The sequence below is a fragment of the Myxocyprinus asiaticus genome, chromosome 10 (assembly GCF_019703515.2).
Source record: "Myxocyprinus asiaticus isolate MX2 ecotype Aquarium Trade chromosome 10, UBuf_Myxa_2, whole genome shotgun sequence".
Classification (NCBI taxonomy): domain Eukaryota; kingdom Metazoa; phylum Chordata; class Actinopteri; order Cypriniformes; family Catostomidae; genus Myxocyprinus; species Myxocyprinus asiaticus.
In genome coordinates, this window is record NC_059353.1 from 848,352 (window position 1) to 874,219 (window position 25,868).

Consider the following 25,868-nt stretch of genomic DNA (forward strand, 5'->3'; position numbering starts at 1 on the left):
AGATAGATAGATAAAATCAAATCAAATCAAATCACTTTTAATGTCACACAACCATATACACAAGTGCAATAGTGTGTGAAATTCTTGGGTGCAGTTCCGAGCAACATAGTAATCGTGACAGTGATGAGACATACCAATTTACAATAAACATCAGATTAACACAACACAATTTAAAATCTAATATACACATAATTACACATAACACAATATACAAATAATAACATACAATGTACAGTATACAATACACACAATATAGAATACATATTATACAATAAAAAAGTATATATAGTATATATAAAATGTACAGTATGTTGTATTGTACTGTATTGACATTCAGGCTGTCGGTTAATAGTAAGTTGCCAGTGTGTTATTAAGAGAGAATATAATATAATAATAATATAATTTATGACAGTCTGGTGTGAGATATAAGAGTAATAAAGTGTAGTGCTGATGTATTTTGATCGTGGGAGATCAAGAGTTCAAAAGTCTGATTGCTTGGGGGAAGAAGCTGTCATGAAGTCGGCTGGTGCAGGTCCTGATGCTGCAATATCGCCTGCCTGATGGTAGCAGTGAGAACAGCCCATGGCCCGGGTGGCTGGAGTCTCTGATGATCCTCTGAGCTTTTTTCACACACTGCCTGGTATATATGTCCTGGATGGAGGGAAGCTCACCTCCGATGATGTGTCTGGCAGTTCGCACCACCCTTTGCAGGGCTTTGCGGTTGTTGGGCGGTGCCATTGCCGTACCAGGCGGAGATGCAGCCAGTCAGGATGCTCTCTACAGTGCTGGTGTAGAACCGTGTGAGGATGTGGTGGTTAATTCCAAACTTCCTCAGCTGTCTCAGGAAGAAGAGGCACTGATGAGCCTTCTTCACAACGGCTTCAGTGTGGATGGACCATGTGAGTTCCTCAGTGATGTGGACACCCAGGAACTTGAAGCTGCTGACTCTCTCCACTGGTGCTCCATTGATGGTGATGGGACTGTGTTCTCTATCTCTTCTCCTGAAGTCCACCACAAGCTCCTTTGTCTTACTGACATTGAGGGAGGTTGTGCTCCTGACACCAGTATGTCAGAGTGTGCACCTCCTCTCTGTAGGCTGTTTCATCATTGTCAGTGATCAGACCTACCACCATCGTATCATCAGCAAACTTGATGGCATTGGAGCTGTGTGTTGCCACACAGTCATGTGTGTACAGGGAATACAGGAGTGGGCTGAGAACACAGCCCTGCGGGGCTCCAGTGTTGAGGGTCAGTGATGAGGAGATGTTGCTGCCCATTCTAACCACCTGGCGTCTGCTTGACAGGAAGTCCAGGAACCAGCTGCACAGTGAGCTGTTTAAGCCCAGAGCCCGGAGTTTCTCATCAAGCTTTGAGGGCACTATGGTGTTGAATGATGAGCTGTAGTCTACAAACAACATTCTCACATATGATTGATACTGTACCTTGTATTCCCCCTTTGTGTATCACAGCGCTAGATGGACACCCATTAGAGTATGGCGCCGTTCAGAATATAACGAAAACTGTGTCATTACAAGTAGGAGCTCTACACCACGAAACACATCAGATATTTGTCACTAACTCTTCTAAAGATTCTCTCATCCTTGGATTTCCCTGGCTGGTCACTCATAACCCCATAATATCTTGGAGGGAGGAAGATTGGAGTCCTTCTTGTTATGCCACATATCTGAAAACTCCTCGCCCTGTATGCTGTCTCTCTACAAACTGCACAGAGAGCATGAAGACCTCCCAGCCAATGTTCCTGACGAGTATTGAGATCTGAGTTATGTGTTCAGCAAAACGAAAGCCACTGAATTACATCCACATCACCCTCAAGATTGTGCCATTGATCTTCTCCCAGGTACATATCCTCCCAAAAGCCATGTATATCTTTTGTCTCTTCCAGAAACCAAGGCCATGGAGGAGTATGTGGAGGAGGCTCTGTGCCTAGGCTTCATCTGCCCTTCTACCTCTCCTGCTGCTGCAGGCTTTTTCTTCGTTGAAAAGAGGGATGGCAGTCTATGCCTGTGCATCGATTACCGTAAGCTCAATGACATCACAGTAAAATTCACTTATCCATTGCCATTGGTACCCGCAGCTCTTGAACAGATGAGAGAGGCCAAAGTATTCACCAAGCTGGACTTGCGCAGTGCCTATAACTTGATTCACATCCGTGAGGGAGATAAGTGGAAGACAGCGTTTGTAACCAACATGGGACGCTATGAATATCAGGTCATGCCCTTCGGGCTTTCGAACTCACCTTCTGTATTCCAAGCATTCATGAATGAGATATTCAAAGACATCATCAACAAATTTGCTGTAGTCTACACTGACAATATTCTCATTTATTCCCCTTCTCTAGAAGCACACAGAGAACATGTACACATGGTAATACAACGTCTGGCAGAGAATCAGTTGTTCGTGAAAGCAGAAAAATGTGTGTTCCATGTCCCCACTATTTCCTTCTTAGGATACATACTGAGTGAGGAGGTCGCTTGTATGGATTCTGCAAAGACACAAACGGTGGTGGAATGGCCTACTCCAATGTCTGTGAAAGAATTACAACGTTTCCTAGGATTTGCAAACTTCTTCAGACGGTTCATCCGCAACTTCAGTCTGGTAGTCGATCTTCTCACCTCTTTACCCTGGGGAAATCCACGTTTTCTGAAATGGACTCCTGCAGCTGATAAGGCATTTGTGGACCTCAAAGCATGCTTCACCAGTGCTCCCATACTCAAGCATCCCGATCCTTCTCTTTCCTTTGTGGTTGAGGTTGATGCGTCAGAGACAGGTGTGGGAGCCGTTCTCTCTCAGCGTCATAGTTCACCTGCTAAACTGTTCCCTTGTGCATTCTTTTCCAGGAAACTGTCAGCCGCTGAACGCAACTACAGTGTGGGTATCAGGGAGTTACTGGCCATGAAGGTGGCTTTCGAGGAATGGAGACACTGGCTAGAGGGAGCCAAGTTTGTGGTTCTAACCGATCATAAAAATCTCAAATACATCCAGGGCGCCAAACAACTCAATCCACATCAAGCCAGATGGGCATTGTTCTTCTCCAGATTTCAATTCTCTGTTTCTTATCGGCCAGGCTCCAAGAATGTCAAAGCAGATGCTCTGTCCCGTATATACTCCGATTCTGTTCACTCTGAAACACCTACTTCCATTCTACACCCATCTGTCATCGTAGCTCCTGTTCGCTGGAACATCATGGAAGAGATAGCAGAGGCTCAACGTACTGAACCATCTCCCCTTCAGCGTCCTGATAATCGCACCTATGTGCCATCTGCCCTTCGGTCCCGTGTCATTCAATGGGTTCACACTTCTCTAAGCTCAGAACACCCAGGAGAGAATCACACTACTCAATTGGTTTGGAATAGTTTCTGGTGGCCCAAGTTAACCGCAGAGGTATTTACTTTCATCCGCAACTGCGCCACATGTGCTCAGATGAAGTCCTCAAAACAACTACCTGCGGGTCTACTTCAACCACTACCCATTCCTCACCGACCATGGTCACATCTTGCAGTCGACTTCCTAACTGACCTCCCACCATCTCAAGGTAATACTACCATCTTGGTTCTCATCTGCTGTTTTTCTAAAGCCTGTAGTCTCATTCCTCTCAGCAAGCTTCCGTCTGCCCTGGAAACCACTGAAGCCTTGTTCAATCATGTGTTTCGTCTCTTTGGCTTGCCTGAGGACATCGTATCCGACTGGGCCCTCAATTCATCTCCCACGTCTGGAAGGCATTATGCGAGGGACTGAACATCAGTGTGAGTCTCACGTCTGGTTATCATCCTCAATCCAACGGTCAAGTTGAATGTCTCAATCAGGAAATCAGCCGCTTTTTACGTACATACTGCCATCAAAACCAATCTGATTAGAGCCAGTTTCTGCCCTGGGCTGAATACGCACAAAACTCACTTCACAAACCATCCACTGGCATGACCCACTTCGAATGTGTGCTGGGGTTTCAACCTCTGTTCTTTCTGTGGTCTGGAGAACCCACCGACCTCCCTGCTGTCGATAACTGGCTTTGGAGAAGCAATCAAGTCTGGGATGCTGCCCATGCAACGGGCCATTTGTCAACAAAAGATTCAGGCTGACCGGCGTCATCGTCCCTTCCCTTTGCTTCGTCCAGGGCAAAGAGTCTGGCTGTCCTCCTGCGATCTCCAGCTCCATCTACCCTGCAAGACACTCAGTCCCAGGTATGAGCACCATTTAAGATCATCAAACATATTAACCATGTCACATATAAACTTCCTACTAACTACCACATATCTCCCTCATTCCATGTATCCTTCCTGAAAACTGTGGGCGGCTCTGGTCAACCTCCGACGGACGATCCGGTTCCTACACCTCACTTGAGCTTGATGGCCAGATCGCCTAAAGCGTCCGATCCCTTCTGGTCTCCCAACATCGGGGCCAAAAAATGTTCTACCTGGTTGACTGGGAGGGATATGGACCGGAGGAGTGCTCTTGGGTGGCAGCCAACGACATCCTGGACCCTAACCTCATCACGGAATTCCACGCTAGTTATCCTATCTGCCCTTGTCCTAGACCTGGAGGTTGACCATGGAAAGTGACGATTACCTGGGGCCCTGGGGGGGGGGGGGGGGTACTGTTACATCTGCTTCGGCCATTCCCCCACTGCACCAGCAAAGGGAACCCTCACCCAAATTCTGAACTCTCCACACACCTGCTAGCCATCACTCATTCAGAATTAAGATTACTATAAAGTCCTGGACTCACACTCTAACTTTGTGAAGTCTTGTCTTATCACCGAAAATTACTGAGCATTATTTACCTGCCTGATCTGTATATTGTGTGTATTACCTTGCTGCCCGTTTCCTGTTTATTCTCTGTGTCTCATGTTTTGGATTTGTTTGCCTGGTTGGACTGATTACTGTGTACTGGTTCGACGGGAGGAGCCATGGGAGGTGGAGCCAGGAATGGTGGAGCCATGGAAGGCTCGAGGGGCGGGGCCATGGGAGGCCGAGCCAGGAAAGGCAGAGCCGTGGAAAGCTCAAGGGGCAGAGCCTTGGGGGGCGGAGCTGTGAGAGGCTGGAGGGTTGGGGCCGTGGAAGGTGGAGCTGTGAGAGGCTCGAGGGGCGGAGCCATGGAAGGTGGAGCCGTGAGAGGCTCGAAGGGCGGAGGCAAGGAAGGCGGAGCCACGGAAGGCTCAAGGGGTGGAGCCAGGAAAGGCGGAGCCACGGAAGGCTCGAGGGGCAGAGCCAGGAAAGGCGGAGCCGTGGAAGATGGAGCCGTGAGAGGCTCGAGGGGTGAAGCCATGGAAGGCGGAGCCGTGGGAGGCTCGAGGGGAGAAGCCATGGAAAGCAGAGCTGTGGGATGCTCGACGAGAGCTGGCAGCAACTGGGAACTGACCTCCATGATTGAAAGCACAGGCAGCGACTGGGGAACGACCTCCGTGGTCGTGAGCACTGGTAGTGACTGGGGAACGACCTCCGTGGTCGTGAGCACTGGCAGCGACTGGGGAACTGCTGCCACACGATTGGCTGATTAGATAATCACATGAATAAATAGGTGTACAGGTGTTCCTAATAAAGTGCTCAGTGAGTGTATTCAATATACAATAAAAATATTGTAATTGTAAAAATGACATGAAAAATAATATTTTAAATCTTAAAATATTTCCAAATACTGGAACCCAGCCAACCTGAATTATAATAATATAATATAATATAATATAATATAATATAATATAATATAATATAATATACCACAATGTGAAACTGGAGCGCTTTGCATTTTACATTTTCATCTTCTATTGGTTACAAGTCTTCTTGTCATCCAAATTAGGTCACATTTCACCAAACATGAACTTTTGTCCACAATGGGATGCACTGAGCTTTTCATGAGCTTGTGTTTCCCATGTTCGGATGTGTTGAAATGGGAGTGAATGTTGTGTAAAGTGTAGTGTGACTGCACCTTTATATTTACAAGGGATTTTGGCACAGAGTTTCAGAAGCTTTTAATCTTCATGCACTCTTCAAGAGCTGCTCAGAGTGCAGTCCGCGATGCGGCTCAGTGAGATGGTCATAGTTCATTTTGAGTGCTCACATAATGCAGTAACCCTGGAAAATGACACAAAAATGTGCCATTGATTTATTTCTATATTTGCTGAAAATTACCTTTTGGACAGTAAAATGTGAATGGAATTTGAAGTGCATAAATAATAGTGAACAGGCCTAATGTCACTTTAGTCCAGTGATTCTCAACCTTTTTGACTCCAAGGCCCCCCACTGTCAGAGAAAATATTAGAAGGCTCCCATATTAGATATTTATATTATAAGATATTTCCTTAAAACTTGTGATTTCAGAAATGTCTAGAACTGTATATTCTTCATAAAAAGCAAGCTGTTGAAGGGAGTTATTACATTTTTATCATTTTCATTAAGTTTAGTTCTAATAATTATATTAAAATTATAATAATCTATCATATTTAAATAATTTTAAGAGATCTTGAGGCCCCCTGGTGGGTCCCGACCCCCTGGTTGAGAACCACTGCTCTAGTCACATTTACACACAAAAGCACAGGGGTTAAACTTTTATCTGACCTGCATCATTTACAACACACACACACACACACACACACACACACACACACACAAGGGCAGGTAATTACGATTAGTAGTTTTGAGGAAGAAGTATTTGTAAATAAGAAATGAAATTCTTATAGGACTTACTGCCCTCAGCAGCCTGTTACCAAATGATGACATAATGTCATATTTTTCACATATACTTTCACAAGAGACATTCATTTGGGAATCAGGCTACACTGGTCATGCTGTAGATTCAAAAGACCTGACTCATAAGAGTCATTCATTCTATAATCTGTTAACAGAACTGAAAGTCATAAAAAATCATTCAGACCTGGTGTTTTTTTTAAAATGGAACCAGTTCTGAATAAGCACAGGTTCCCAACCCTAAAAGCAAATGTAATTTATTTTAAAGAAAGATAGAACAAACACTCTTTTTATATAAGATGTTTCACATAAATAAGTTTTTTAAGTTTGAAATATATACAGTGGCAATAAAAAGTAAGTGAACCCTTTGGAATTAGCTGGTTTTCTGCATTAATTGGTCATAAAATGTGATCTCATCTCTATGACCAAAGTCATAAGTATAGATAAACGCAATGTGCTTAAGCTAACAACACACAAACAGTTTCATGTCTTTATTGAACACATCCTGCTAAACATAAACAAGTGAACCCTTGGATTTAATAACTGGTCGATCCTCCTCTGGCAGCAATAACCTCAACCAGTTTCCTGTAGGTACGGATTAGACCTGCACAACATTCAGAAGGAATTTTTGTCCATTCTTCCTTACAGAACTGCTTCAGCTCAGCCATATTCTTAGGATGCCTGGTGTGAATGGCTCTCTTGAGGTCATTCCACAGCATCTCTATTGGGTTAAAGTCTGGACTCTGACTGGGCCACTCCAAAAGTTGGATTTACTTTTTTGAAGCCATTCTGTAGTGGATTTACTTTTATGTTAAGGGTCATTGACCTGCTGCATCACCCAACTTCTACTGACTTCAGCTGGCACACAGCCACCCTGACATTATCCTGTAGGATATCTTGATAAACTTGGGAATTAATTTTTCCAATGATGGTGGCAAGCGGTCCAGGCCCTGAAGCAGCAAAGCAGCCCCAAATCATGATGCTTCCTCCACCGTACTTCACCGTTGGGATGATGTGTTCAGGTTGGTATGCAGTGCCCTTTTTATGCCATACGTAGTGCTGCGTGTTCTTCCCAAACAATTCAGAATTAGTTTCATCAGTCCACAAAGCATTTTCCCAGTAGCGTTGTGGAGTGTCAAGGTAGTCTTTTGGCAAACTTCAGGCATGCAGCAATGTATTTGCTGGAAAGCAGCAGCTTCCTTGCCATGGACACCATGCCTGTTTAATGTTTTACGTACAGTAGACTCATGAACAGAGATGCTAATCAGTTCCAATGATTCCTTCAAGTCTTCAGCTGTACTCAAGTTTTTTTTTTCCCCCCTCATTGAGCATTCTGCGGTGTGCCATTTTGAGTCATTTGGCTGGATGGTCACTTCTTAGGAGAGTAGCCACAGTACTAAATCGTCTCTATTTATAGACTGTTTGTCTAACTTTGGACAGATGAATATCTAAGCTTTTCGAGATAACTTTGTAACCGTTTCCAGCTTTATGCAAAGCAACATTTCTTGATCATAGGTCTTCTGAGATCTCTTTTCTTTTTTTTGTTCTTTTTTTTTTTTTTTTTTGCGAGGCTTGGTCCATGTCAGCAGATGCTTCTTGTGAATAGCAAATTCAAAATGCTTGAGTGATTTTTATAAGTCAAAGTAGCTCTAATCCACACTTCCAATATCGTTTCATTAATTTTATGCCAGATTTGCCAACTCCTGACTCTAATTAGCCTAAGGGTTCACATACTTTTTTCCAGCCTACATTGTGAATGTTTGAATTATGTATTCAATATGTAAAAGAACAAAACATTAATGTGTGTGTTATTTGTTAAAACAGATTAAGTTTGTTAATTATTGTAACTAAAATGAAGATCAAACCAGACTTTAAGACAAATTTATACATAAATGCAGGTAATTTCAAAGGGTTCACATACTTTTTCTTGCCACTGTATAACAACAGGTGTCCTGACTTTTTGGGGCCACTGTAACTCCAGCACTGTGTTAGAAACTGTTGCTCAACTCTTCTGTAAATTCGCCATTGATAAGGCTGATAAAACCTACAAATGTTACCGAAATTCTTCCCACACTTACAACATTTCCAGTCTTGTGTAGTACTAAATTCATTCGCACATTTTTGATGATATTAACATTTCTGAGCCCTCAATTTGATGTTGTGACTGTCTACAAGAGCAACCAGAATGCAAAGCATTTTAAAGTCCTTCACAGAAACCTTCAGAGAAAGCGTCCCCACAGGCCCACCATGCTTAACTGCCTCTCTCAAATAGCATATCGACTCTGCTGTAATATAAGTTATATTTGCGGTCGGCTGCCCTCACTAAGCAAGTGAAGTCGATGCCATTTTTCAACTTCAATAAATGTATAAAGTCAACGCTAAGGAGAATTATAATTTCAAGTTTCAGAAGAAAAGAACACAATACATCCAGAGAACAGCCTTACTACAGCACAACCACAAGCACAAAGCTTAAAGGCAATTCAGAGTAATTACCCCAAAGGCCGTCATTAACTTGTTTGATCCACAAACCCTGAAAACTCCAACAGAAGCTCAAACAACAGATACTGGCCACTCATGATCATAGTTTCCTTAAAATCCTCCAGAAATTCCCAATAGCCCCTTTGAGAGCCACGGGACGGCCTGGAAATGACACGCGGGTGAGAATGAGGGTTAATGTGTCTGGACCGTGTGCTGTATATATGATATGGGGCATTAACAAGTTTTTGCAAACGTTTGACTTTCTGCAGGACTGAATGAAGGAAAGTAGCAGTGTAGGAGACACAGCTTAAAACATTTGACTCTGTGTTCGACACACCCAGAGGCTTTGGAACAGATCCCAGCTCCAAATGTTCCAGCTTACATCAGACACAACATGCAAAAAAAGAAGAAAAGCAAAACACAAACATGCTAATGTGTATGCACACACATACACACACACACACACACACACACACACACACACACACACACACACACACACACACCAAAATGACAATAAATGCAGCAGGGTTCACACAAACTACAATCACTAGTGTTGAAACAGTAAGTAACTCTTACTTCACGCCTTTTCATGAACTGAGTTGGGGTGTTCATTTTGTAGGACTGGGTATTGATACATATTTCCTGATTCATTTGGATTCGGATTTACAAGCTCTCGATTCTATTCTATTTTAATTTGATTACGATTCATACGGGTACATTTTAGTTAGATGTCCATTTTGCTTACATATGAAAGAAACTCTCTTTCAGCAAAGAGAGAGGTTTAGGTTAATCACAGACATTTTTAGTCAAATAGCACGAAATGTGGTTACATATGCAAGTGATTTACTGGGAATCAGTCTTGGGATTTAAGCATTTAGCATTTTGGTCATTTTGACTGTTCAAGTAAATCGAGAAAAATCAGCTGAATACTCGAGTATGGGTTCAATCTGTTCTTTTTTTTAATTGTTGATATACAGGTGCATCTCAATAAATTAGAATGTTGTGGAAAAGTTCATTTATTTCAGTAATTCAACTCAAATTGTGAAACTCGTGTATTAAATAAATTCAGTGCACACAGACTGAAGTAGTTTAAGTCTTTGGTTCTTTTAATTGTGATGATTTTGGCTCACATTTAACAAAAACCCACCAATTCACTATCTCAAAAAATTTGAATATGGTGACATGCCAATCAGCTAATCAACTCAAAACACCTGCAAAGGTTTCCTGAGCCTTCAAAATGGTCTCTCAGTTTGGTTCACTAGGCTACACAATCATGGGGAAGACTGCTAATCTGACAGTTGTCCAGAAGACAATCATTGACACCCTTCACAAGGAGGGTAAGCCACAAACATTCATTGCCAAAGAAGCTGGCTGTTCACAGAGTGCTATATCCAAGCATGTTAACAGAAAGTTGAGTGGAAGGGAAAAGTGTGGAAGAAAAAGATGCACAACCAACCGAGAGAACCACAGCCTTATGAGGATTGTCAAGCAAAATCGATTCAAGAATTTGGGTGAACTTCACAAGGAATGGACTGAGGCTGGGGTCAAGGCATCAAGAGCCACCACACACAGACGTGTCAAGGAATTTGGCTACAGTTGTCGTATTCCTCTTGTTAAGCCACTCCTGAACCACAGACAACGTCAGAGGCGTCTTACCTGGGCTAAGGAGAAGAAGAACTGGACTGTTGCCCAGTGGTCCAAAGTCCTCTTTTCAGATGAGAGCAAGTTTTGTATTTCATTTGGAAACCAAGGTCCTAGAGTCTGGAGGAAGGGTGGAGAAGCTCATAGCCCAAGTTGCTTGAAGTCCAGTGTTAAGTTTCCACAGTCTGTGATGATTTGGGGTGCAATGTCATCTGCTGGTGTTGGTCCATTGTGTTTTTTGAAAACCAAAGTCACTGCACCCGTTTACCAAGAACTTTTGGAGCACTTCATGCTTCCTTCTGCTGACCAGCTTTTTAAAGATGCTGATTTCATTTTCCAGCAGGATTTGGCACCTGCCCACACTACCAAAAGTTGATTAAATGACCATGGTGTTGGTGTGCTTGACTGGCCAGCAAACTCACCAGACCTGAACCCCATAGAGAATCTATGGGGTATTGTCAAGAGGAAAATGAGAAACAAGAGACCAAAAAATGCAGATGAGCTGAAGGCCACTGTCAAAGAAACCTGGGCTTCCATACCACCTCAGCAGTGCCACAAACTGATCACCTCCATGCCACGCCGAATTGAGGCAGTAATTAAAGCAAAAGGAGCCCCTACCAAGTATTGAGTACATATACAGTAAATGAACATACTTTCCAGAAGGCCAACAATTCACTAAAAATGTTTTTTTTTATTGGTCTTATGATGTATTCTAATTTTTTGAGATAGTGAATTGGTGGGTTTTTGTTAAATGTGAGCCAAAATCATCACAATTAAAAGAACCAAAGACTTAAACTACTTCAGTCTGTGTGCATTGAATTTATTTAATACACGAGTTTCACAATTTGAGTTGAATTACTGAAATAAATGAACTTTTCCACGACATTCTAATTTATTGAGATGCACCTGTATGTAGTAGAGATCAACTGATATATCGGTTTTACCGATTAATCAGCGCTGATAGTTCAGTTTTTTAACCCTTATGTTGTGTTTTGGCACTGACGACTTTTTTTTCTTAGGATTGTTTTTTTACATGTTCCAGTTGGAATAATATTCCTTGACTTTGTTCACATATGGTATCTGAAAACACACAAAATGTTTTACTATTTTCTTTACATTTTTTGGTTTTATTTAACTTTGTTACACTTGTTGTGTTCCCGGTCGAAAATGACCAGCCATTGGAATTTAATGGATTAGATTACAAAATACAGAAATATTAAGTGTTCAATTTCAGGAATATCTCAATCTTTTAGATGATCACATATGTGGATGTGCGTATGCACACATAAAGTCCTCAGACATATACACACACACACAACACACAAACACACACACACACACACACACACACACACACACACACTGTGTGTTAAGTGGCCTTTTGCGCATCGTCTTTCCATGTACACTCTGAAGAATATTTCAAGATCTACGTATATTATGCTGTGTTTGGGCTCATTTGAATTGAGATAGTCTGCTGTAGTTACGATATGTCATTATCTATGTTATATATATGTTTCATGAAGCAATAAGGAAAAACGTGACAAAAAGACACTCCTGTTTATTATATTTATGTGTGTCTGTAGGAATTTCATACACTAAAACTCACTGCAGTTTGGCCTCTGAGTGAAACAAATTTGCTCATTGCATTCTACAAATTGAGACCTTTCCAACGATATATAACATATTGCTACCTCATATTTTATTGATGGTTTTACCAACTCTGAATATAATTGTTGTGATAACAAATTTGAAAATGATGAGAACAAAACAGTTCTTATTTATCAGCAAATTATAAACTATCATTTAAGAATTGGTAGGATCTAAGGATTCTAAGCTTTAAAATGACATATTTTTTCAGATCAAGCAAGTGGTTACTAATTTATTATGTAATTATTATATTTATATTTTGTTTTCCACAGGGAGTGTCCCCCACTAGCCCAGTATGAGCTCAGTTTAATGAACCCTTCTAGCAATAAAAATATGCTCAGAATTTAGTCATAATTACTAAAAAAAGAGTTGATGAAAAGATCTAATGCAATATATTGTGATAATATGTGCAATATGAGAGATTTATTATAAACAATCTTAGTGGGCCAGTCATTTTTGACCGGGAACACAACATGTGTTATCACAAAATGAACACAGCACAAGGGTTAACTATTGGTTATCGGAAAAAGCAGCGGCGATATTTTCCAAAAATGTATGTTCGTTTGCTTAATTCCTCTGTAGCTGGCGTTAGAGGGTTCTATAGTATATTAGCGCCCTCTAGAGGTTAAATAAAAAACAATCACTGACTCCCCCTGGAGTTTGTTGAGTCATGTGACTAGGCTATGCAGAGAGTCGGACACTTCAGAAGCAGATTTAAAACATCGACACAGAAAAGCCAAGTTATGTATATAGTACACGTTAATATTACAGATAGTCATGGTATGATAAATAAATAATTTAGGACCAAAAAATTGAAAAGTAGGTGGTTTGATAATTCATTTGTTTATAACTAATTGCAGCACTGGAGAACTGCACTGCAGACATGATGGAGAGGATTAACTTTAGCTGTTTAAATGGTTACAACAATGTCACAAAGCGAATTATGGAAACTGCTTACCATTCATCTTATTTTGCCATTTTGAATAAAAAATTTCAATTATGAATTCATACAGATCCCAAGAGTTTTTATTTTCGGTCAGTTGAGGGGCACCCAATTTGTTCCAGTGAGGTTATAAAAATGAACGCTCCAAAGAGGCTTTGTTGCAAAGTAGATAAATAAGTTAATCATCAGTAATAAACCATAATTTCATGTTAATGACAACCATATGTAAAATTGCTGCCTTAGTTCCCTTTCTGTCACTCGCTCGACGCTGTGTCGATGTAGTGACACTAGGGGTCACTCTTGGGAGCCCCAAACACCTCTGCTTTTTGAAAAAAGGCCAATGGGAATTGGCAAGTGGAATTTGCATGCCACTCCCCCGGACATACGGGTATAAAAGGAGCTGGTATGCAACCACTAATTCAGATTTTCTCTTCGGAGCCGAAGCTTTTCTATTCATTGAAGCTGAATTCATCCACGAGTTCATTCACCTCATCTGCTGGATTTTACGCCCCTCAGCGCTTCGGCAGAATAACAAAAAGAGTATATTCTAAAAAGAGTATATTTTCATTCTAAAAGAGCGGCACACACGGAACTTCTTTTCAAAGATGCCTTTTTGTGTTATTCCTGGTTGCGGTCGTTATCTCTCCGCTTCTGACAGCCACGATCGCTGTCTTATGTGTCTGGGCGCTGCCCACGCTGAGACATCATTCGTGGATGGGTCTTGTCCTCATTGTGAGAACATGACCATGGCAACGTTGCGGTCACGGCTTGCATTCGTAAGAAAGCAAGCCACCCCAGCGGCTCCCCGCCTCGGTCCTTCGACCTACGGGTATGAGGCCGTGCCGGTTAGCACTGGGGGCGATTTGGGGACATCAATGGGACCACCTCCGCTGGGTATCCCCCCATGGACCTCCCATTCCCCAGCACGCTCGCATGCCCTGGTCGGGCGCTCGGAGGAGTCCACCGGCTTATCTCAGGGTGAGTTCGACCTTTTGTTCGGAGCCCGGGAAGATGATGAGTTATCGAGCGCAGCATCGGAGAGCGGTCTCGTCCAGTCGGACACAGAGGTTTCGGCTGGGCTTCCTCCTTCGGGAATGGTCGCCCAGTCTAAGGCCGACGCGGAAATGACGGACATGCTTTCCCAGGCAGCCGTGAGCGTCAGGCTAGAGTGGAACCCTCCACTCTCCCCTGAACCCTTGCGGCTCGACGATTTGTTACTGGGCTCAGGGTGCCGCCCACGGCCACGCCTCGCCCGGTTCCTTTCTTTCCGGAAGTGCAAGAGGAGCTGACAAGATCATGGGAGGCACCTTTTACTGCCCGGTCCCGGTCTTTCAGCTCCGCTGCTCTCACTATCCTCGATAGTGGAGTGGCCAGGGAGTATTTGGTGATCCCCCAGGTGGATAAGGCGCTTGCGGTGCACTTGTGTCTGCGCCCGAAGCTCCCGTCCAGGGCCTGTAGGTTTACATTGTCCCTGACGACTAGGGCCTACAGTGCCGCTGGACAAGCCGCCTCCGCCCTGCACACCATGGCTCTCCTGCAAGTACACCAAGCCAAGGTGCTAAAAGAACTGCACGAGGGTAGTTCTGACCCAGGATTGATGCAGGAACTGTGCTCGGCGACCGACCTTGCATTCCGGGACATTGCCCAGCAGTTCTCGGCGGTGAAGAAGCAGACGGAGGCCATACAAAACATCTTTCTCCGTCTGCTCATCGCCAAGGGCGTCCTCCTGCAGCAACAACACCGGCTCCGCTGCAGCCTGACCCTATGGCCCGGCCCCAGCGTGGAGCCCAACTCAGGTAGCAAATGCCACTCGTCTCACGGCCGGCCGCCAAGAACCCAAGGAAGGCTTTGAAGCGCCCCTGAGACGGGTGACCCAGGGGTGAGGAGACCTGCTTCTCTGGAGCTGGTGAACAGACCACTCCATCCCCCGGTGGAGAGCCAGGAGGAGAATCCTTTGTTTCATTTTTTGCCGCATGTCCAAGAGGCTGCGGTACCCAAAAGTTCGACAAAAGAGTGGTTTTCTTGTTTCCTGGGTCACATGTCCGGCGCGCATGTCGTCATGACCACCGTCCACCATCCCATTTTTGTAGGTATGGCGCTCCAGCGGCGGACCCCCCACCCCTGTGTGCCCAGCTATGGCACAAACACGCCCACACGGGATTGGTTCCTGGTGGACTACGGGGACCTCCTCCCCCCTCGTCGGCCAATCTTATGGTGGGCGGCAGGAGCCAGGAAAGTGCCTCGACGTGGCACCACTGGCCGGTACATCTGATGTGATCATTCCCTCGCCCGGAGTTTGGGCTACCTTGCATGCGGAGATCGCAACCCTTCTGCACAAGGGAAGCCATTACTTCATCGTACTGAAGAAAGGTGGTGAGTTGCGACCAATCCTGGACCTGCGAGTACTGAACCGGGCTTTGCACAGACTCAAAAACGCAGCGGCGGTAGACCTGAAGGACGCGTACTTCCACGTCTTGGTCTTACCTCGACACAGACCCTTCCTGCGGTTTGCCTTCGAAGGCCAGGCATTCCAGTACAAGGTCCTCCCCTTCGGCCTGTCCTTGTCCCCTTGCATCTTCACGAAGGTCACAGAGGCAGCCCTTGCCCTGCTAAGAGAAGTGGGCATCCGCATCCTCAACTATCTCGACGACTGGCTAATCCTAGCTCACTCTCGAGTTGCTGTGTGCACACAGGGACCTTGTGCTATCCCCCTCCACCTTGAAGGTGTATGTAGCCACTATTTCGGCTCATCAAGATGCAGTAGATGGTAAGTACTTGGGGAAGCATGACTTGATCATCAGGTTCCTGAAAGGCGCTAGGAGGTTGAATCCCTCCAGACCGTGCCTCGTACCCTCGTGGGACCTCTCTGTAGTCCTTCGGGATCTAAGGGGAGCTCCCTTTGAGCCCTTGGAGTCAGCTGAGCTTAAGGCACTCTCTTTGAAGACTGCCCTCCTGACTGCGCTCAGTTTCATCAAGAGGGTAGGGGACCTGCAGGCGTTCTCAGTCAGCGAATCATGCCTGGAGTTCGGTCCAGGTGGTGAACCTGCAAGCGCTGCCCCAGGAGGAGGCAGACCCAGCCTTGGTGTTGCTGTGTCTGGTGCGAGCTTTATGCATCTATTTGGATTGCACGCAGAGCTTTAAAAGCTCCGAGCAGCTCTTTGTCTGCTTTGGTGGACAGCGGAAAGGAAGCACTGTCTCCAAACAGAGGATCGCCCACTGGGTCATTGACGCCATCAGGACATGCCACCCCCTGTGGGGTTACGAGCCCACTATACCAGGAGTGTGGCGGCCTCCTGGGCCCTGGCCAGTGGCACCTCTATGGCAGACATCTGCAGAGCAGCGGGCTAGGCAGCACCCAACACCTTTGCGAGGTTCTACAATCTCCTGGTTGAGCCGGTCTCGTCAGGTAAGTTCCGGGACAGCTGGCCGGGTGTACCGCTTGCGCATAGCACCTTTCCCCTCCCTTGAGGTGAAGACATGCGCTCATGACTCCCAGTCGTGTTCACAGACTGTGATCCCTGGATGACTTTCCTCCTTAGCCCTCTGGCAATTGAGTTTGCGGAGAAACTCGCTGCAGGCCCAGTACGTGTGCTAATGAGGCCCTGTACTGAGGTAGGTGCTCCACATTTGCTGGTTCCCCGAAGGCGACCCCATGTGATATCTTCCACAAAATTGTTTCCCTGTTGGTAAACTGTGTCTTCCTTGGGCAGAGGCCCTTCTGCCCCCGGTCGCCATGCTTTGTAGAAACTCCTCCCCCTTCGGGTAGGACCTACCATGGGACCTCTCCACATGACATCCGACAAAACTCGGTAAGACCATGTGACGTATTCCACTCAAAATCCCCCCCCCCCCCTCTCTTTTTGGGCAGGGTGTGGTGTCCGTGGTGTCTTCCCCTTGGGAGGGACACTCCCCGACGTAGACACTTATGGCTCCCAGTCGGTTAACAAATTCCACTCTTTTTGGGGAGAAAAAAGAGAGAAAAAGAGGCCTCGGCTGGGCTAGTGTGTCCCTATTGTTGGGCAGTCGACTTGTTCCTGAAGGACCGTTCGATGCTCATAAGAGCGTTGGGGGAGGTTACGTGACGGCCTTGTGCGCTGGCTACGAGGCACACAGCGGTCTGCCCGTCTCACACCGCCAGTTCACGTAACACAGTTCAGATAGTTATGCCGTTTTTTTATAGGGACCCCTAGTGTCATCGACACAACGTCGAGTGAGTGACAGATAGGGAACATCATGGTTACTTTTGTTACCTCTGTTCCTTGATGGAGGGAACGAGACGTTGTATCCCTCTTGCCACAACGCTGAACTACCCGCTGAAATGGCCGGGACCTGGTCTCGGCTCCTCAGCACTAAACCTGAATGAGTGGTTGCATACCAGCTCCATTTATACCCGTATGTCCGGGGGAGTGGCATGCAAATTCCTCTCGCCAATTCCCATTGGCCTTTTTTCAAAAAGCAGAGTTGTTTGGGGCTCCCAAGAGTGACCCCTAGTGTCACTATATCGACACAACGTCTCGTTCCCTCCATCAGGGAATGGAGGTTACGAAAGTGACCATGACGTTTTTGCTTTGGCTCAGCCGATCGGTTGATTCAGAAGACAAAGTGTGAGCACAGTACATTGCATGAATGCACGTGCACAGGAACAGACCATTTAGCATTTTTGATTATAGTTTTCTCCGTTCTAATAAATGTTTGTCCGAGCTTCCAATAACTTTATAGTTATGTGCAAAAGAAACGTAAGAGCACGGATCTGATATTCATGAGAGTGCACATTGTTATATAATATATACAATGCCATTCTTAAATTACATTTAAAAAGACAACCTGAGTTGATTTTTATTTCTATCCCCTTTTCTATCTCCTCTTCTTGTACATCATTCATATTCATATGACATTAAAATAAAAAATATTGTCAGTAATGATGAAGCATTCAGTAGCTATTTGGATTTGTAAAGCAGTGTTTTATGTTACTGATGAACAACAAACACATTTGACTGTAATATTTTAATTTTAATATTTTCATTAATTTCAGATGGCTAAGGCTTTGAAGAAGGTACCAGTGGGAGTACTTCACTGATGTGTCACCAGGGAAAGTAAAATGTAAAATCTGTTACAAAATAATCAGCAAGGGGGAATGTTCATTTTGTCATACAGTTCAGCACTTTTTTTACATTGAGTGAAAAGTTTTTATTCATACTATGAATTTTGAAAACTATCGGCCGACAAATCGACTATCAGCCTGGTTTCCCATATTAGTTATCATTATCGGCAAAACCCACTATCGGCCAAGCTCTACTATGTAGACATCTATCAGTCTTTGGGAACTGCATTGTGATCCAATGTTTTTTCAGCATCTCTCACTATGAGCGACATGTTTTTAAGACAGTGTGTCAATTTAAAGTAGTTCAGCTTTTGGATGTTTTTTAACGCAAGAATGTGTTCTGTGTTTATGGCCTAAAAAGCAGAGTTGCTATGATATATATTTGAATTTAAATACAGCAAATATGATGTACACAACATTTATTTTGCATAATATTTCCTCAAAATTCACTAAAAATACTTTTAAGTAATGTTCAATACAAGTTAAGCTCAGTCGACAGCATTTGTGGCATAATGTTGATGACCACAAACATTTATTTATACTTTTCCCTACTTTTCTTAAAAAACAAAACAAAACAAAAACAAAAAAAGAGCAAAAATTTAGGTTACAGTGGAAGTGAATGGGGCCAGTCCATTAATGCTAAAATACTCACTGTTTTAAAAGTATAGCCACAAGATTAAAACATTACACGTGAAACATTATACGTGTTAACATGATTTTAGTGTGATAAAATCACTTACAAACCTTAAACGATCTGTGTGAAGTTATACCCAATATTACAACTCCGTTGACATGAAAACGAAACCCTGTAAACCCTGTATATATACAGTATTATATATGCAGTAACTTTGCACAGAAAAGGTTAGCAAGTGATTTTATCACACTAAAATAATGTTAACATGTATAATGAAATGAGCTTACCATGAGCTGCACTCTCTCTGGCCAGATTAGACAGCAGCAGTGATGACAACAGCCTCATCTGAACACATAAACCGTTCTTTTGTCTGTGAGCGCAGAGCATAATGCATATACTCTGAGCTCTCATGGGCGGGGCCTGGACTCATCTCACACAGGAAACAGCATCACTGAGTACATAAAGGAGTGTTCCACACTCATATCCTCAAGGATACAATCAAAGATGCAGTTAACAAATCTGCAACATTGGCCACAATTTTAACATTGCACAATACAAAATCACTTCAACAGCGCTAATTTAGGTAAGATACTTTTTTTTTTGTTGTAGTATTAATTGTTGAGTAACATAGTAGAGCAAATACAGACTTGATTCAAACATCATGCTGTCTATTTACTGCCCTTATGCAGATACAAGTTGAGACAAAGTAAACCATGTTTTATTTGCATCACGATTAACAGGGAAAGTACAGCACTTTCAGTCAGTACAGAGCTTTTTTTTTGTCCTTGATTTGAAGGTCATGCTTACAAAAGTGAAAGTCAGATTATCTTTCACACAATTTGATGTACACTTTGTATTTTTGCCATTCCTAAGGAAATTATCAGCCAGCTGTTGTGTAATGTAATTTTATTTACTCACCAAAGCAAATTTGTACTTGCATTTGGTGAGTGCTAATTCTGATACCTGGCTATAAAGCTAGTTTTTTAAAGTGTTAGAAACTGAGAATTGTTTACATAAAAAAAAAAAAAAAAAAAAAAAAAAAAAAAAAGCCCTGGAACTGTATGATTTTCATGACTTTCAGTTCTGTTAGTTACAAAACGTGCAAATTTTCCACCGATGCAAATGGAACACACTACGAACATTTTGTTTTTTGTGCAATTCAGCAACAGCGCTCCACACTACTGAATCAACAGCGTAAAACACAAAGTGTGTCCAGTGTAGTCTGATTTCCAAATGATGACTCTTATAAGCCAGTTCTTTTGAATCTCCAGTGCGAAACAAACAACGCATACAGTGTAGTCTGATTCCCAAACTAGTGACTCTGAAGGCCCAGACATACTTCATATGAAATTGAAGAACAAACGGTTATGACGCCTTTTAGAACTAAATCTGCCAAAAAAGAAGGTGCCATTGGTCCACGTCATCGGTAGGTGTGACCTGAAGCTCCACCTTCTACTTGGTTTAATTTTTCAGTCAGTATTCAACGTGAACACATCGGCATGCAAGACCATGTCATGCAATTTGTTCCCTATCTGTCACTCACTCAACGTTGTGTTGATGTAGTGACACTAGGAGTCACTCTTGGGAGCCCGAGACACCTCTGGTCTTTGATAAAAGACCAATGAAAATTGACGAGTAGTATTTGCATGCCACTCCCCTGGACATACGGGTATAAAAGGAGCTGGTATGCAACCACTCATTCAGATTTTCTCGTCAGAGCCGAACGGTCATGCTCACTGAGCTGAATTCTCACGACTGTTCATTCACCTCTGCTGGATCTGACGGCGGATTTCAGCGGCTTCTTCCTCCTCTGTACTGGTGCACTGCAGAGAACGCCCCTGGGCGCTTCGGCAGAAAAAAGAGAGTATATTTTCCTGAAAAAGAATATTTCTCTAAAAGAGCGGCACACACGGAACGTACACACCATCTGGCACCCGCGACCAGACCTCTGGAATCTCCATGTCTGGCCCCTGGACGGGACGCGGAAGACCTATGCGGTCTACCACCTGTGGTGGTAGACACGATCACTCAGTCTAGGGCCCCCTCTACGAGGCGCTTGTATGCCTTTAAGTGGCGTCTGTTCGCTAAGTGGTGTTGTTCACGACAGGAAGACCCCCAGAGATGCGCAGTCGGATCGGTGCTTTCCTTCCTGCAAGAGAGGTTGGAAAGGCGGCTGTCCCCTTCCGCCTTGAAAGTGTATGTTGCTGCTATAGCAGCACACCATGACACAGTGGACGGTAAGTGCTTAGGGAAGCACGACCTGATCATCAGGTTCCTGAGAGGCGCCAGGAGGCTGAACCCCTCCAGACCGCGCCTCGTTCCCTCTTGGGACCTCTCTGTAGTTCTTCAGGGTCTACAGAGAGCCCCCTTTGAGCCTTTGTAGTCAGCTGAGCTTAAGGCACTCTCCTTGAAGACTGCCCTCCTGACTGCGCTCACTTCCATCAAGAGGGTAGGAGACCTGCAAGCGTTCTGTGTCAGAGAAACGTGCCTGGAGTTCGGTCCGGGCTACTCTCACGTGATCTTGAGACCCCAACTGGGCTATGTGCCCAAGGTTCCCACGACCCCTTATAGGGACCAGGTGGTGAACCTGCGAGCGCTGCCCCAGGAGGAGGCAGACCCAGCCTGTCATTGCTGTGTCTGGTGCACGCTTTACGCATCTGTTTGGATTGCACGCAGAGCTTTAGGATATCTGAGCAGCTCTTTATCTGCTTTGGTGCACAGCAGAAAGGAAGCACTGTCTCCAAGCAGAGGATCGCCCACTGGCTCATTGACGCCATAGCTATGGCATATCACGTCCAGGACGTGTGCCCCCGGTAGGGCTACGAGCCCATTCTAACAGGGGTGTAGCAGCCTTCTGGGCCCTGGCCAGGGCTGCCTCTCTAACAGACATTTGCAGTGCAGCGGGCTGGGCAACACCCAACACCTTTGCAAGGTTCTACAACCTCCGGGTGGAACCGGTTTCGTCTCAGGTAGTGGCATGCAATACAAGCGGATAAGCCCGGGATAGCTGGCCAGGTGTATCGCTTGCACATAGCGCCTTTCACCTCCTCTGAGCTGAAGACGTGCGCCATTAATTCCCAGTAGTGTTCACAAACTATGTTCCCTGGTTGACTTCCTCCGAGCCGTGTGGCAGTCGAGTTTTCGGAGAGACTCGCTGCCGGCCCAGTACACGTGCTAACTAAGAGCCCTGTTCTGGGGTAGGTGCTCCGCATGTGGCGGTTCCCTGTAAGGTAACCCCATGCGATGTATATCTTCCGCTAATTCGTTTTCCCTGTTGGCAAACTGCGTCTTCCTTGGGCAGAGCCCCCTCTGCCCCAGTCTCCATGTTTGTAGTAACTCCTCCCCCGTTGGGTAGGACCTACCATGAGACTTCTCCACATGGTTGGCAAGACCATGTGACGTATTTTCCACTTAAATATTCCCCCTCTCTTTGGGCGAGGTGTGGTTCTCCCCTTGGGAGGGACACCCCCCAACTAGACCTGGCGGCCCAGTTGGATAATCCCCCTTTTTTTTAGGGAATAGAAAAAAAGAAGGGGAAAAGAGGCCACGACTGGGTTAGCCTGTCTCTATCTTTTGGGTAGTCGACTTGTCCCCAAAGGGCCATTCGACACTCATAACTATGTTGGGGGAGGTTACATGGTGTGCTGGCTACGTGGCACGCAATTGTCTGCCCGTCACACACCGCCAGTTCACGTAACACAGTTCAGCCAGTTGCGGCGTTTTGTATAGGGACCCCTAGTGTCACTACATCGACACAACGTGATCGGAGGGAACGAGACGAGCTAAACTACCCGCTGAAATGGCCGGACCTTGTCTCGGCTCCTCAGCATAAAACCTGAATGAGTGGTTGCATTCCAGCTCCTTTTATACCCGTATGTCCGGGAGAGTGGCATGCAAATACCACTCGCCAATTTTCATTGGCCTTTTATCAAAGACCAGAGGTGTCTCGGGCTCCCAAGGGTGACCCTTAGTGTCACTACATTGACACAATGTCTCGTTCCCTCCATCAGGGAACAAAGGTTACGCAAGTAACCAAGACGTTTTGTTTTGTTTAATTACTCTACAAAAGGATTCAAATCTATTTAAATACTCTCTAGTGCCCATTCACTAATGTGCCATCTGCAGCAAAAGCCATTCACACATATGTCCAAAGATATGCCTCTCTTATCATCATTTATTTGTCTGTATTTTGTCCATTATTACTCTTTTATACACCCAACTGTGCAGTAGTATCGGTGTCATCATAAATTACAATAACAGAGTGTAATCGGCACATGTTATGGCTGCGTATAGCATGTTAGCATATAAGCATAATGTAAACAGAATGTAAACAAGACAAATTCAACTTTTTCTACTGCATATATATTACTTTAAATCATCATTATGTGGTTAAAAAAGCTTATTTTACGGACCTCTTATGAATTCTACTCATAGAATGATAACACATTTTAATGTCATATTAGTTAAGTTTTACATGTAGCTCATATTTAAATGTACTTCTAAACACCTCCCACAGTGGTGTGGTGGGTGTCTGAATGTTCACAAACAGAATACTGTTGCTTGGCTGTTTAGAACTTCTTTTTACCCCTGAACGAAGAACATCTCTGGAACTATTTCGGGGCCTTTATGCACCGGTTCATTTAAATCTAAAGCGCAAAGCACATAGCACATCCAGTGAACTCCAATTTCCAGAAAATGACACTTTTGAGCCAGTTCTTTTGAAACGACAGCGCAAAACACACAATTTGACCAGTGCAGTTTGATCAGTTTTTTTTTTCAAACTAGAGCACGAAACACAGGGTTACCATTGTAGTCCGATTACAAGCTGAATGATGTCAGTTCTTTTATGAGTCGGTTCTTTTGAATCTACAGTGCGCAACATACAACTTGACCAGTGTAATCTGACTACCGAACTAATTCATCTTTTGAGTCCGTTCTTTTGAATCTACAGTGTGCAAAATACAACTTGACCAGTGTAGTCTGATTACCAAACTAATTCCTCTTATGAGTCAGATCTTTTGAATCTACAGTGCGCAAAATACAACTTGACCAGTGTAGTCTGATTACCAGACAAATCAATCATATGAATCGGTTCTTTTCAATCTACAGCACACAACATACAACTTGACCAGTGTAGTCTGACTACCGAACAAATTCGGCTTATGAGTCGGTTCTTTTGAATCTACAGTGCGCAACATACAACTTGACCAGGGTAGTCTGATTACCAAATGAATCAATCTAATGAGTCTGTTCTTTTGAATCTACAGTGCGCAACAAACAACTTGACCAGTGTAGTCTGACTACCGAACAAATTCGGCTTATGAGTCGGTTCTTTTGAATCTACAGTGAGCAACAAACAACTTGAACAGTGTAGTCTGATTACAGAACGAATGAATCTTTGAGGTGGTTCTTTTGAATCTACAGTGTGCAACATACAACTTGACCAGTGTAGTCTGATTACTGAACTAATTCACCTTATGAGTCAGTTCTTTTGAATCTACAGTGCGCAACATAAAACTTGAACAGTGTAGTCTGATTACAGAACGAATGAATCTTTGAGGTGGTTCTTTTGAATCTACAGTGTGCAACATACAACTTGACCAGTGTAGTCTGATTACTGAACTAATTCACCTTATGAGTCGGTTCTTTTGAATCTACAGGGCACAACATACAACATGACCAGTGTAATCTGACTACCGAACTAATTCATCTTTTGAGTCATATCTTTTTAATCTACAGTGCGCAAAATACAACTTGACCAGTGAAGTCTGATTACCAAAAGAATCAATCATATGAATTGGTTCTTTTGAATCTACAGCACACAACATACAACTTGACCAGTGTAGCCTGATTACTGAACTAATTCACCTTATGAGAAGGTTCTTTTGAATCTACAGTGTGCAACATACAAGTTGACAAGTGTAGTCTGATTACCAAATGAATCAATCTAATGAGTTGATTCTTTTGAATCTACAGCGCACAACATACAACTTGACCAGTGTAGTCTGATTACCGAACGAATCAATCTTATGAATCGGTTCTTTTGAATCTACAGTGCGCATCATACAACTTGACCAATGTAGTCTGATTACTGAACGAATGAATCTTTGAGGTGATTCTTTTGAATCTACAGTGCGCAACATACAACTTGACCAGTGTAGTCTGATTACCGAATGAATCAATCTTATGAGTCGGTTCATTTGAATCTACAATAAGCAACATACAACTTGACCAGTGTAGTCTGATTACCGAACTAATTCCTCTTATGAGTCTGTTCTTTTGAATCAACAGTGCACAACATACAACTTGACCAGTGCAGTCTGATTACTGAACTAATTCATCTTATGAGTCGGTTCTTTTGAATCTACAGTAAGCAACATACAACTTGACCAGTGTAGTATGATTACCGAACTAATTGATCTTATGAGTCGGTTCTTTTGAATCTACAGTAAGCAACATACAACTTGACCAGTGTAGTCTGATTACAGAACTAATTCATATTATGAGACAGTTCTTTTGAATCTACAGTAAGCAACACACAACTTGACCAGTGTAGTCTGATTAGAAAAATAATTCCTCTTATGAGTCTGTTCTTTTGAATCAACAGTGCACAACATACAACTTGACCAATGCAGTCTGATTACTGAACTAATTCATCTTATGAGTTGATTCTTTTGAATCTACAGTGCGCAACATACAACTTGACCAGTGTAGTCTGATTAC

General features: G+C 43.9%; 1 protein-coding gene across 12 annotated transcripts in view; it reads right to left on the reverse strand.

Annotated features, from left to right (window-relative positions):
- LOC127446823 (plakophilin-4-like) overlaps nt 1-25,868 on the reverse strand; it is a 266,393-nt gene that overhangs the window by 185,309 nt on the left and 55,216 nt on the right. The window contains exon 1 of one of the 12 annotated variants that reach the window (XM_051708081.1): nt 19,433-19,548. The exons of 10 other annotated variants lie outside the window; for them this stretch is intronic. In XM_051708081.1, coding sequence (XP_051564041.1) covers nt 19,433-19,532 — 100 coding nt within the window. In that variant the 5' untranslated portion in view covers nt 19,533-19,548. Of the gene's footprint in view, nt 1-19,432; nt 19,549-25,868 lie in introns of those variants that run through there. One more of the 12 variants, XM_051708080.1, reaches the window with a different exon arrangement.